This window comes from Empidonax traillii, unplaced genomic scaffold (genome assembly GCF_003031625.1).
Source record: "Empidonax traillii isolate 1590-97213 ecotype Southwest subspecies unplaced genomic scaffold, ASM303162v1 scaffold236:size2090792, whole genome shotgun sequence".
NCBI lineage: Eukaryota > Metazoa > Chordata > Aves > Passeriformes > Tyrannidae > Empidonax > Empidonax traillii.
In genome coordinates, this window is record NW_020955429.1 from 1,528,157 (window position 1) to 1,540,025 (window position 11,869).

At 60.6% G+C, this 11,869-nt stretch overlaps 1 protein-coding gene across 2 annotated transcripts in view; it reads left to right on the top strand.

Moving 5' to 3' along the window:
- ARAP1 (ArfGAP with RhoGAP domain, ankyrin repeat and PH domain 1) overlaps positions 1 to 10,403 on the top strand; it is a 34,024-nt gene extending 23,621 nt beyond the window's left edge. Inside the window, exons 16-35 of one of the 2 annotated variants that reach the window (XM_027888311.1) lie at positions 159 to 294; positions 779 to 881; positions 969 to 1,164; positions 1,521 to 1,566; positions 1,794 to 1,957; positions 2,249 to 2,461; positions 3,023 to 3,128; positions 3,353 to 3,500; positions 3,703 to 3,786; positions 3,945 to 4,013; positions 4,178 to 4,295; positions 5,127 to 5,240; positions 5,627 to 5,769; positions 6,248 to 6,280; positions 7,138 to 7,220; positions 7,826 to 7,876; positions 8,216 to 8,279; positions 8,453 to 8,608; positions 9,568 to 9,605; positions 9,774 to 10,403. In XM_027888311.1, the coding sequence (XP_027744112.1) occupies positions 159 to 294; positions 779 to 881; positions 969 to 1,164; positions 1,521 to 1,566; positions 1,794 to 1,957; positions 2,249 to 2,461; positions 3,023 to 3,128; positions 3,353 to 3,500; positions 3,703 to 3,786; positions 3,945 to 4,013; positions 4,178 to 4,295; positions 5,127 to 5,240; positions 5,627 to 5,769; positions 6,248 to 6,280; positions 7,138 to 7,220; positions 7,826 to 7,876; positions 8,216 to 8,279; positions 8,453 to 8,608; positions 9,568 to 9,585 (2,045 nt within the window). In that variant the 3' untranslated portion in view covers positions 9,586 to 9,605; positions 9,774 to 10,403. The remainder of the gene's footprint in view (positions 1 to 158; positions 295 to 778; positions 882 to 968; positions 1,165 to 1,520; positions 1,567 to 1,793; positions 1,958 to 2,248; positions 2,462 to 3,022; positions 3,129 to 3,352; positions 3,501 to 3,702; positions 3,787 to 3,944; positions 4,014 to 4,177; positions 4,296 to 5,126; positions 5,241 to 5,626; positions 5,770 to 6,247; positions 6,281 to 7,137; positions 7,221 to 7,825; positions 7,877 to 8,215; positions 8,280 to 8,452; positions 8,609 to 9,567; positions 9,606 to 9,773) is intronic. The other variant, XM_027888312.1, reaches the window with a different exon arrangement.
- The last annotated feature ends 1,466 nt before the right edge of the window (positions 10,404 to 11,869 follow it).

An 11,869-nucleotide genomic window follows, 5' to 3' on the forward strand; every position in this document is an offset into this window, starting at 1 on the left:
CAGCGGGGAAGCACAGTGTCACCTGATAGCCATTTTGAGGGGGGGGTTGCATCAGATGGGCACCCAGTGGGTGCTGCTGGACCAGACAGGCTGGTTTTGTGGGTGTATGGGTTGGGCAGAGCTCAGGGGGCTGCCCAGCGCTCTCCTGTGCCGCACAGAGTTCAGCCGGCGGTGGTGCACGCTGCAGGACGGTGTGCTCAGCTACTACGAGAATGACCGCAACGCCGTCCCCAACGGGGAGATCAGGGTGGAGGAGATCGTCTGCCTGGTGAAAAACCCACCCCATGCTCACGGGTAAGGCTGTTCCCCCCTGGAGCACCCAACAGCCCCTCTGCTCCTGCAGAGCCTGCACCACTGGAGTGGCACCCATGGGGGGTGGCATGAGGGGACCACAGTCCCCAGCCCCACCAATGGCCCCTGAACCAAGTGGCTTTTCAAGATGCCTATGTATATCATTTGCAGCCCCTTTGAAACCTCTTTGCAGTATGTTTGTACACCTTTGCAACCTCTTTGTGGCTGCTCTGTAATCCCTTTGCATCCCCTTTGTAACACCCTGTGCCCGATCCCACATCATGGCAGCATGGCTGGAGGGCCCAGGGCCTTGGTGGAGGATCCCACACCCCTTCAGCCATCGAGCTGTGGTGGGGAATCCCACACCCCTTCAGCCATCGGCAGAGCCATTGGCAGCCATGTGGCAGGATGCTCCCACTCCCGGGACACCCGTATCGCTTCATCCCACCGGCGTGGGCACCCAGCCTTCCTTTTTCCTTCCTCACAGGATCGAGAGCACGTTCGAGGTGTACACCGAGGCAGAGCGACTCTACCTCTTTGGGCTGGAGAGCCCCGACTCTGCTCGGGAATGGCTCAAGTCCATTGCCAAGGTGGGACAGGGAGGGCTGGGGTGGTCGTGGGTGCTGGTGCCAGCCAGGTGTGGTGGCACTGATGGATCCCTCTCGTCCCTGGCTCAGTCCTTTGTCCATCCCTGTGCCGAGGAGCTGCTGGCGCTGGACTTCGAGCGGCTCGGCCGGCTGCACTACAAGGGGGGTCTCACCCTGGAGCGTGCCCAGGAGGGCTGGTTTGCCCTGGCCAGCTCCACGCTCCACGTCTGCTCCGAGGATGGCCAGTGGCAGGAGCCTCTCCAGCTGCGCAAGCTGCAGGAGCTCTGTGCGTTCCCCTGCCCCGCTAGCAGGACCCCCTGGCTGGGAGGGAGGGGTTGTCCCCCAAATCCTCCCCCAGGGTGCACTCAGCTTTTGGTGGGAGGCTGGTGGGTGCTGCTCCCATGGAGCTCAGTGGCTCTTGCATGAGAGGGGATGCAGCCACTCTTCCTCCTCTCCATCCTCTTCTTATCCCCATCCTCTTCTCTCCATCCTGTTGTCCCTCTCCATCCTCTTCCCCATCCTTGCTTGTGTCATTTGAACTGGAGCTGGAGCTGTTGGTGCAGCCCCCCACAGTATGTGGGTCTAGGAGGGCTGGGTGCCCCATGTTCCTGTAGGTGATGGGCTCTCTGCCTTCTCTTCCAGCCATCCAGGGGGACCACGAGGTGCTGGTGCTGGTGGAGAGGCGGAGGTAAGGGGAGGGTAGGAGGGGTGAGATGCCCCCCAGCAAAATATTACATCCTGCCCAAGCCCCTCCCTGTACTGGGGTGTCTTTACTCTCCCTGCCACGACAGAGGACCCCCAAAATTGAGTTGGAACCACCTGCAGGCCCCCAGGGCCAGCCTTCCTGGGGGTTGTGGACACACAGTGGGGTCTGAGGGGTGCCTGGCCCCCTGCTTAAGCCAGTCGTGCTGGCAGGACGCTGTACATCCAAGGGGAGCGGAAGCTGGATTTCCTGGGCTGGATCCATGCCATACAGAAGGCCGCGGGCAGCTCAGGAGACACGTTGTCAGAGCAGCAGCTGACGGAGTCGGACGTGCCGCTGCTGGTGGACCGCTGCATCGACTACATCACACAGTGCGGTACGGCCAGCGCCCTGGGTGCTGGGGGCAGCTGGAGCACTCAGGTCACCCTGTCAGTGCAGCATGGCAGGCTGAGAACCCAACACTCATGACATGTGCTTCCCTCCCTCCCTGAGCACCCGCGCCAGCTCTGTGGGAGGGCTCCACTTATAGGAGGGCTTTGGCTCCAGTCAGGAACACCTGTGGGATGAGACACTCCATGGCATCTGGTGGTGGTTGGTGGGGAGCTGGTGGGCCAGGACTGAGCCTGGCCCCACAGAGAGGGTCTCATCCCCACTGGCTCGGTTGCAGGGCTGACGTCTGAGGGCATCTACCGCAAAAGCGGGCAGAACTCCAAGACCACCAGCCTGCTGGAGGTGCTGCAGCGGGATGCGCGTCGTGTTCGTCTGAAGGAGGGGGAGCACCATGTGGATGATGTGGCCAACACCCTCAAACGCTTCTTCCGCGACCTCGGGGATGGGCTCTTCACCCGGCAGTGGGCCCCGGACTGGCTGTGGGCCACAGGTGAGCCCTGGGGGTGCTGGTGGGCTGCCTGGTTCTGTGCAGCCCCTTTGTCCCCTCCATGGGTTGGGAGAACACATCTGGGCTCCACGTGTTCCCCTGTGCCAGGGTCTTGACTAGCGGGTGGGGAGTGGAGCGTGTCCGTTCTGCCCCTTCACAGACCGGTGCTCTGGCATGGCTGGGGTTGAACCAGGGCAGACAGCCAGGTCTCCCCATCCTTCCCTTCTGGATGTGGTCACTGGACATGGGGAATTGATGCAGCTAGCAGAAAAACAGACAGAGGCTATGGCCCCATGGAGCTGGGATGCTCCAGCTTCAGAGAGATGAGATACTTCAGCTCTGGGATGCTTCAATCCTATGAAGCTGAGATGCTCTGACCCCATGAATCCATGGCAATCCAGCCCTGCAGAGCTGGGATGCTCTGGCCCCATGAATCTGAGATGCTCCATGGTAGGACAGGAGGGTTTGAGGTGGGGTCTGCAGCGGAGGACGGTAGAGCTCTGAGCCTAAATCTCCCCTTTGTGCTTCCCCATGTTCATCCTCTTCCTCACGTCCCTCTGGCAGCGCTGGAGGATGAAGAGGCGAAGGTCAGCGAGTACCGGCAGCTCCTGGGTGCCCTCCCCCCAGTGAACCGGGCCACGCTCAAGGCTCTCATCAACCACCTCTTCCGGTATGGAGTGGCTGAGCCTGGGCTCCCCAAGCCCCTGCAGGGGATCAGCCCACCCCCTGCGGGATCCTGGGGGGGCTCAGGCATGGGACAGCCCTTATCCCTTGGCTCATGTCCCTTGGGGTCAAGCTGTGCCTGATGCCAAGCGTCATGTTCTGGCACAGGGGGCTGAAGGATGGGGTCTTGGGGGATCTCTGGGGCAGGAATCTTAACAGCATTCTCTGCAGTGTCCAGTGCTTCTCTGGGGAGAACCAGATGAACACGCACAACCTGGCCATTGTCTTTGGGCCCACACTCTTCCAGACGGATGGGAAGGACTACAAGGCTGGGCGTGTGGTGGAGGACCTCATCAACCACTATGTGGAGATCTTTAACGTAGGTTCACCCCGGGTCAGACCAATGTGTGACATTCCTAGGGGATGGGGAGGTGGAAGGAGAAGGAAGCTGGGTCTGCTCTGTCTGCAGACATCTCCCTGCTTTGGAGATGAGGGAACGGGGGACCATGTCTTTTCAAACCCTGGAAACCCCAAGCCTGGAGCCAAGGTGGTTTGGTCAGCCCTGATGGCTCCTCTGGCAGGTGAATGACCAAGAGATGAAGAAGCAGCAGGACGAAATCATGGCCATCATGAAGATGCGGGAGGCGTCATCCAGTGGAATGCAGGTGAGTCCTGGACATGGGGACCTCTTCATCTGGGGCCCCCAGTGCCTACTGTAGCATCTCCTGGAGATACTCTGTGCTGGGGGTGTCCATGCTGGGTGGGGGGGTTTCACCCATGCATGGGAAGCTGTACCTTGAAGCACTTTCCTGTTGCTCTCCAGCAAGCTGGGGACTTCATCTGCACCGTCTACCTGGAGGAGAAGAAGACAGAGACGGAGCAGCATGTCAAAGTGAGCCTTGGGGCACAGAGGGTGAAGAGGGGACAGGGATACCCTTGTTGTGTGCCCAAGCCTCTGTTGTGTCATGGGGACACACGCTGAGCTGGCACCTCTGTGGTGTGAGGATGGAAGGGCCCTGGGCACTGGCTGATGGAGACATGCCCCCTTCCCCCAAGATCCCGGCCACGATGACAGCTGAGGAGCTCACCTTTGAGATCCTGGACCGGAGGAAAATTGTCATGAAGGAGAAGGACTACTGGAGCTGCTTTGAAGTGAATGAGAGGGAGGAGGCAGGTTGGTGCAGGGGTGTGAAGGTGGTGAGGAGGACAGGGGTGGAGATGGAGATGGGGATGAAGATAGAGATGGAGATGGGAATGGAGTGGAGATCAGGATGGAAAAGGTGATGAAGATGATGGAGTTGGGGATGCAGATGGAGTGAGGATGGGTATGGGGATGGAGATGCAGATGGAGATGGGGATAGATATAGGGATGGGTATGAAAAAGCTCCCATGGGGATCACTCCACAGAGCAATGCTGGGATGGACTGCAGGCGCTCAAAGGAGGACAGCTGCTCACTGCATCCAGCTTGCATGTAGCAAAGTATTGCTGATGGGCTGAGTTCAGGCCAGCACATATCTGCGTCCTTAGGGGTTCAAATGCCTCTGAAGCTTGATGGAGGGAGGTGTTCGGGCTCTTCAGCCACCAAAGGGAGCAGCCTTGGCTTGCCCATAGGCAGCAACAAGAGAGAGCTCAGCATGAGCAGGATGAGATCTTGGTCCTGCCTGCTGTTGCCTTGAGCTCCTGTTGACAAAGCCTGGGAGTTGGTCTCTTCTCCCAGGTAACAAGTGATAAGAGGAAATAGCCTCAAGTTGTGCCAGGGGAGATTTAGGTTAGATATTAGGGAAAATTCCATTGCCAAAAGGGCTGCCCGCCCTGGCACAGGCTGCCCAGGGCAGTGGTGGAGTCACTATCCCTTGAAAAGATTGAAAAGACATGTAGATGTGGCACCTGGGGACATAGTTTAGTGGCAGGACTGTGGCAGACCCTCAGGCCACAGGTGTGACCCCCAGGATGGGAGCTGGCCCTAGGGGTACTGCTTTGACCTGCCTGTCTCCTGCCTGACAGAACGGCCCTTGCATTACTCGGAGAAAGTCCTGCCCATCCTGCACTGCCTGGGGACAGAGAGTTACCTGGTGGTGAAGAAGCAGATGTCCATGGAGAACATGCTCATCTACCTTGGTTAGAGCCAGGGGCCACAGTCTGGGCAGGGGGAGGAGAGAGGGGATGGGGTGGTGGGGTGGGGATGGGCAGGGATGGGGATATGGAGTGGAGGGGAGGGGATAGGGAAGTGGATGGGAAGGGGGAAGGGGAGGGAATTGGGTGGGATGGGATGCATGCAAGTGGAGTAGGCTCCAGCCCAGTTGGCACGTGGCTGGAAGCCCCCTGATACAGGGTCACCAATGGATGCTGTGCCCAGTGGGCTGGGTGCAGAGGGGCAGTACTGGGGGCCCTGCAGCAGCTGGAGCTGCCACAGTGTGGGCGAGGGTCTGGCTGCACCCTGTGCCCTTCTTGGGGGGGGCCTGACCCCCCTGGGGGGCCGGAGCCGCTCAGGCACGTGCTCCCAGCCAGCAGAGTGGGTGACTGCAAGCACGGCATGATGAAATTCCGGGAGGAGAGGAACCTGCTGGGGCTTGGGCTGAGCACCGGCTTCCACGATCGCTACTTCATCCTCAACCACTCCTGCCTGCGCCTCTACAAGGAAGTGCGGGTGAGCACTGCCTGCTGCCTGCCCTGCCTCTGCCTTCACTTCCCTTCCCCTCCCAGCCCTGCCACGCTGTGACTCTGTGGGGGGCATCCCTGAGGACACAAGACCCATGTGGGCTGGTATCACTCAGGCAGCGCAGGCAGCGATGGGGCTGGCGTGGCATGGGCAGTGCAGGCAGTGACAGGCAGTGACAGGCAGTGTGGGCAGTGCCAGGGCTGACCCCAGAAGCTCTCTTGCCAAACCCAGAGTTTCCTGGAGTAGATCCCAGAACTCCTGGTCAGTGCCAGGGCTGAGGGGGGCACACTGGCACCCTGGCTGTGCTGGGACAGCCACTCCCCACCCCTGGTTCCTGCTCCCCCTAATCTGACACTGCACCCTGGCACATCACCGCTCCATCCCCATGCCCTGCCCCTGGGCACAGGGAGGGCTGCAGGGAGGGGTTCCCCCACCTCTGCTTTAACCCCTCTCCTCTGTTGAACAGAACCTGAGGCAGCGGAGCCCCCCCTTGGAGAGCGTGAGTAGGGAGGGGAACAGGGGGCTCAGCTGGGGTGCAGGGGCTCCCGCGCCCTCTGCCCTTACAAGCCTGCCCAGGGTCGATCCCAGATCCAATCCGGGGTCAATCCCAAATCCAATGCCGCAGCATGCATGTGCCAATCCCCAAAAGCTGTGCCCGGTGCTACCATCGCTCCCCGTTAGCCCCAGGAGTCCTCTGCTCCCTCCAGTTTGGGCGTCCCGTTGCCCTTCACTCCAGGAAGCCAGAGCTGGGTCTGGGGAAGGGGCTGGAGAGGATGGGGATGGGCTGAGCTGCTTCCCCATCCCACAGGCATTGGATCGGGCTCTTGTAAGCCAATGCTGCTTGCATGTGAACATGGATGGGGGGTCCCCAGGGTCTCCAGCGGGGTCCCTGAGGTCCCAGAGCACGGCAAGACACAGCCAGCACTGCTATGATACCCGTGGGGCATTTAGGAATGTGCTGCAGACAGAGTGGGTCTAGGACCACCACTGCCATTGCAGTGGCCATGGTGCTAAGGGGTGTGACATGGGATCCCCAATGAAATGTCCAGTGCTCTTGAGACCCTGTCACACTGTGCCAGTGCTGGTCCCAGCTCTGAAGGCAACTGGCACTCTCTGGGGGACTGTGCCCCAGGGACAGGCCTTTTTTGTCCCTTTCCTGCTACCTGTGGCCCTTGCCATGGATGATGGACACCTGCTCTACTGCATCCTCGGCTTCACCCTCATCCCTGTCACACATCTCTCTGGGTTTTCCTCCCTGCCAGGGGGACGGACCCCATCCCAGCATCGTTGGGGACTGTGGTGGGTGGGGACAGGTTTGGCAGCCACCAACGTGGTGGACGTTTCCTATTCCCCCAGAGCCACAAGCCGGAGAAGGAGTGGCCTGTCCGAAACCTGAAGGTCTACCTGGGCGTTAAGAAGAAGCTTCGACCCCCGACATGGTGAGCAGCAAACGGGTGGCCTGTGGGGCTGGGAACAGAGCTGGGAACAGGCCTGGTGATGAGGGTGGGATGGGAATGGGGATGAGGATAGGAATGGAGATGGGGACGGCGACAAGGACAAGGACAGTTTTGGCTGCTGGACCCGTCCCCTGCTGTCCGGGCCTCCTGCCACCAGGTGTCAGAGCAGCCCCGCAGGACGCGGCTGAGCCCAGCGCCACCAGCGAGGACTGGGCGCCCAGCCCTGTCCCCAGCCCTTGTCCCCTGCCCTGTTCCAGGCGCTATCCCCTGCCTTGTCCCTGTCGCCAGGGGGGATGTTGTGGGGCTGGGGGGGTTGTGGGGCTGGGGCAAAGTAAGGGGCTAGGAGCAGTGCAGTGCTGGGGGGTTTGTAGGGCTGAAGGTAGTTTGCAGGACTGGGGTAGGGTGTGTGGGGTTGGATGGGGTGGTTGCAGAGACAGGGAGTTTGCAAGGATGGGATGGGAGGGTTGCAGGGGCAGAAAGTCGCAGAGATGGGGCTGGCAGGGATGAAGGGGGTTTGTTGGGGTACTTGACCAGCAGAGGATGGCAATGTGGGATGTTGGGGTTCATGTTTTCACTCCTCTTTCCAGCTGGGGCTTTACAGTCTTCTATGAAAATGAGAAGCATGAGAAGCAGCAATGGTGAGGGAAGGCGACATGGGGACACTAAACTCATTCAAACATGCAGTAGCTCTCTGGAGCTGTGGCAGGGGGAGGTGGGGAATCACAGGGTCAAGAAATGGTTTGGATGGGAAGGGACCTTGAAGACCATGCAGCCCCACCCCCCTGACAGGGGCAGGGACGTTGTATGTGTGGGCACAGCCTGGCTGAGCACCCACAGCCCCACTCAAGTTCCCCTTGGGGCCCATGGCTGTCCCCTGGGGTGTCATGCAGAGCTGAGGCTGAGGCCCCTGGAGCAGTGAGAGGGGACACCCACTGCCTCCACCATCTCCTCTGGCTGCTGACACTGTGTCCTCACAGGTACCTGTGCTGTGACACCCAGGCCGATCTGCGGGAATGGTTTGCCACCTTCCTCCAGGTGCAGGTAGGGAGCAGACAGATGATCACTCGCTGCAAAAGCGGGACACCCTGTAGGGGTCAGCCCTGGAGGGACACTTGGGGTATCCAAATATCCCTAAACACCAGTGTCCCAGGGTGAAAAGAAGGTCCTGGGGTGTCCAAGTCTCCGATCTCCATCCCTGTCCCCTCTGTCTGCAGAACGGGGGGGCCCTGTGGCCCTCGGAGTGCCCCAGGACGCGGGCGGCGCGGCCACAGCAGGATGCCAGGTTGGGTAACATCTCCCTCATCCCGCTGCGGGGCAATGAGAGCGAGATGAGGAACAGTGTGGCTGCTTTCGCTACTGACCCCCTAACCGTGAGTGATCTGGGGGTGCCGGGGGGCCCTCCACGTGGGGCTGCCTCCCCCCTGCATCACACCCTGGGGGAATCCTGTCCCCAAACCCGGGGGGGGATATCCCCACTCCCATCCCTGCTTCTGTTCCTTGTGTACCACATCACCTCCAGTCACCCCAGAAGGATCTGGGAGGTCTGGCTGATCCTTTGGGGACCCATGGGGGGGTCTCCTGGGTCCAGGGATGTCCCAAACCATGTGATGCAAGAAGAGGGGATGCTGCCATGCTCCTGATTTTTCCTCTAACAGGGGTGGGTTTTCTGTCCTGGTCACAAATCGGCTCCCAATCCCTCTGTCTGTCTGTCTATCTGTCTATCTGCACCAGCTGTCCTCCCAGGGCCTGTCACGCGTTGGGTGTCCCCACACCACACGGGTGCTGATGCTGGAGTCTTGCCCAGCCACGGGGCCAGCGGTAGGACAGCGATGATCCCACCGCTCCCGAGCCAATCCCTCGGGCCCTCGTTGCTGTTATAAACCTGGGGACATGGCCATGCTGGCGGGAGCCCACTGCTGGCACCCTTGGGCACCCACCATCACCCAGTGGGTGCCAAAGGGTGCCCCAAGGGTAGAAAGCAGCATCCTTGCTGCCCTGGGACTTCACCCCAGGCTCAGGTTTATAACAGGGCAACAGCAAAGCCCCCCCGGGCTTTGCTGTGGGCTGTGCTTCGCGGTATGCATGTGCTGGTGTGGTCTGGGACAGGGTACCAGCACACCAGGGCTCCCAGGGACAGTGGGTGAGTGTCCCTGGCCATGGAGCCAGCGTGGGGAGGGGTACTGACATCCCAGCGACCCTGGGGGGACCATGATTTCCCTTGTTGGGGGTTTTCCCTGTGTTCCCCTGGGCACCACGCTGCCAGTGATGCCCAGACATGGAGGAGATGAGGCTGAGGATGAAGGGTGACCTGTCTGCCCTCTGTTCCCAGCTCCTGCGGAACGTCTGAGCTGGAGAACTGACATGCCAGTGAGTGTCTCCCCTGCCCACACCCCCTACCCACTGGGAGCCAATGGCCCTGTCTGTCCTATTGCTACCCCGGCTTAGGGACATGACAGCTCCCCACAAGGTGGCAGGGGGACAGAAGTGGCTTCCCTCTCCCCTTCATGAACCCTTTGCTCTCCACTTGTGCCACAGGTTAATGCCCAGGCGGGGCAGCCCTCGAGGTCCTGTGCCAGCCCTGCACCGCCGGGGGTCCTGCTGGTCCCTCTGGAGCCTCCAACAGGCCCTCTCGCCTTCCACTGCAGTGACCCATGGGTAGCCAGGAGTGGAGATGGCAGCGAGGCCACCCATGCCCCAGTGGAGCTGGGCTCAGGAGCCATGGCCAGGCAGCCCATGGGATGCCAGCCCCCTGACCCCGCTGCCTTTGGCCACCACTTCTTCTCCCAGCTCCAGGCAAAGAGGCAGAGCCCAGCTGGGGTCTGCTGTTGGAGGTTTTTACTTTTCCTCCTCCATCCCCTGTTTTTAATTCCTTCTCCTCTAAAATGACAAGTCAGGTGGGAGCTGCCCTTCCGGTGGGACATGGGACCAGCCCTTCCCATGGGACGCATACCTGGCCATTGGCACCAGTGTCGTCATGCTCCTGTCACTCCAGGGGATGGGTCCCCTCCATGCTGGACAGGGCAGGGTGACAAGAGCCTCAGCATCCCCCCCAAACTGGGGAGGGGGTGCACCTGGCCTCTGTCTCCCATCCAGGAGGTGCAGGTAGCAGGAGCAGCCCCTGCGTCCTACTGCTGCCTCTTGACAATATTAAAGGTCTTGAGAAACGGAGTGAGGGTGTCCAGGTCTGTCAGTGGGGTGGGGGTGTCCATGTCCCTGCCAGCCATGCAGGGCAGGGGCACCAGGAGCTGGTGACCCTGTGGGTGCAGAAGAACAGCCCTGGATGCATCCACTGGGTGCTTGCCACAGGATGGGGGATGGGGCCCTGCAGCATGAGGCACAATGGGCATTTTAAAGCCAGAGGTTGGAGGGGCCTTCTTGGATCATGGTGGCCCTGGGAATTCCTCCCCACAGCCTGTGGCTGATGCCATGCACTGCCACTGCCTGCCAGTGTCCCGTAACCTTGGAACTTGCCATGGAAACCCTTTGAGCTCCACTTGGGGATGTGGAGATATAGGTATGCAGGGATGCTGGTCCCCAGGGATGCAGAGATGTGGGGATGGATTGATGCAGGGGGCTGGGAGCATCTCTCCCTGCTGAGTTGCCTGCGACAGCCCTGGGTGGGGGTGTCCCCCTGCCCCCTCCTCAGGCTGAGCCCCCCTGGGGGCCGTCGGTGAGTCATGCGTGGGAGCACCAGGGTTGTCAATCACCCACGGGCGCTGCTGGGTGCGGGACTGGGGATTGTGGCAGCAGTGCTGGCAGCACCTGCAGCGCCGGGAGGGATGGCGGAGCCACTCAGAGCAACACAGAGGGGAGACACCTGCGTCCCCACTGCCCCCAGAAACCAACACCCCTCAAGCCTCAACTCAACTGGTGTGTGGTTTGGGTCCCTCCTTGCTGTGCCTGGGTGAGAACCTGGATGTTGGGGAATGGAGAAGAGCCTCCACCAGCCCTGGCTCCACGACCCCTCTCCCCTTCTGCTGTGCCAGGCCATCCCATGGGGCTTCTGGTGCCCAGGGCGCTGTGGGCAGGGAGCGGGTGCCTGGCACCAAAACCCCAGGGAAGTGCCATGAAACACCATCAGTGCTCAGATACTAATCCATCCACTCATCCATCAATCTATCCATCCACCAATCCCTGCACTCATCCATCCATCCATCCATCCATCCGTCCATCCATCAATCCGTCCCCTTGTAGATCCAACCATCCATCCATCCATCCATCCATCCATCCATCAATCCATCCACTCATCCCTCCCTTCTCTGTCCCTCCCCCTGTTCCACCACTCATGCCCCTCAGCAGCCTACCTGTCCCTCTGGCCATGTGATTGTCTCTCTGTCCTCCTCCTTCCCGCTCTTTCACCACCAGGACACCCAGCACTGCCCTGCTCAAGGAGCTGAGCAAACTCTTCCTGGCTCACAACCAGCCATCACATGTAGGGCTGGGTCTCTCTCCCTGCACACCCCACCCACTGGGTGCAGCAGGAGGATGCTGGAAATCCCTCTGGATCCCATGAGCATGAGGGTTGGGGTTCTCTTCATTTCCATCCTGTTTTTTGGGGAGCAGATGGGCAGAGAGCTGCTGACAGCCCATTTGAGGGGAGCCAGGATGGAAGAGTGGTACTGGGGGCCCCC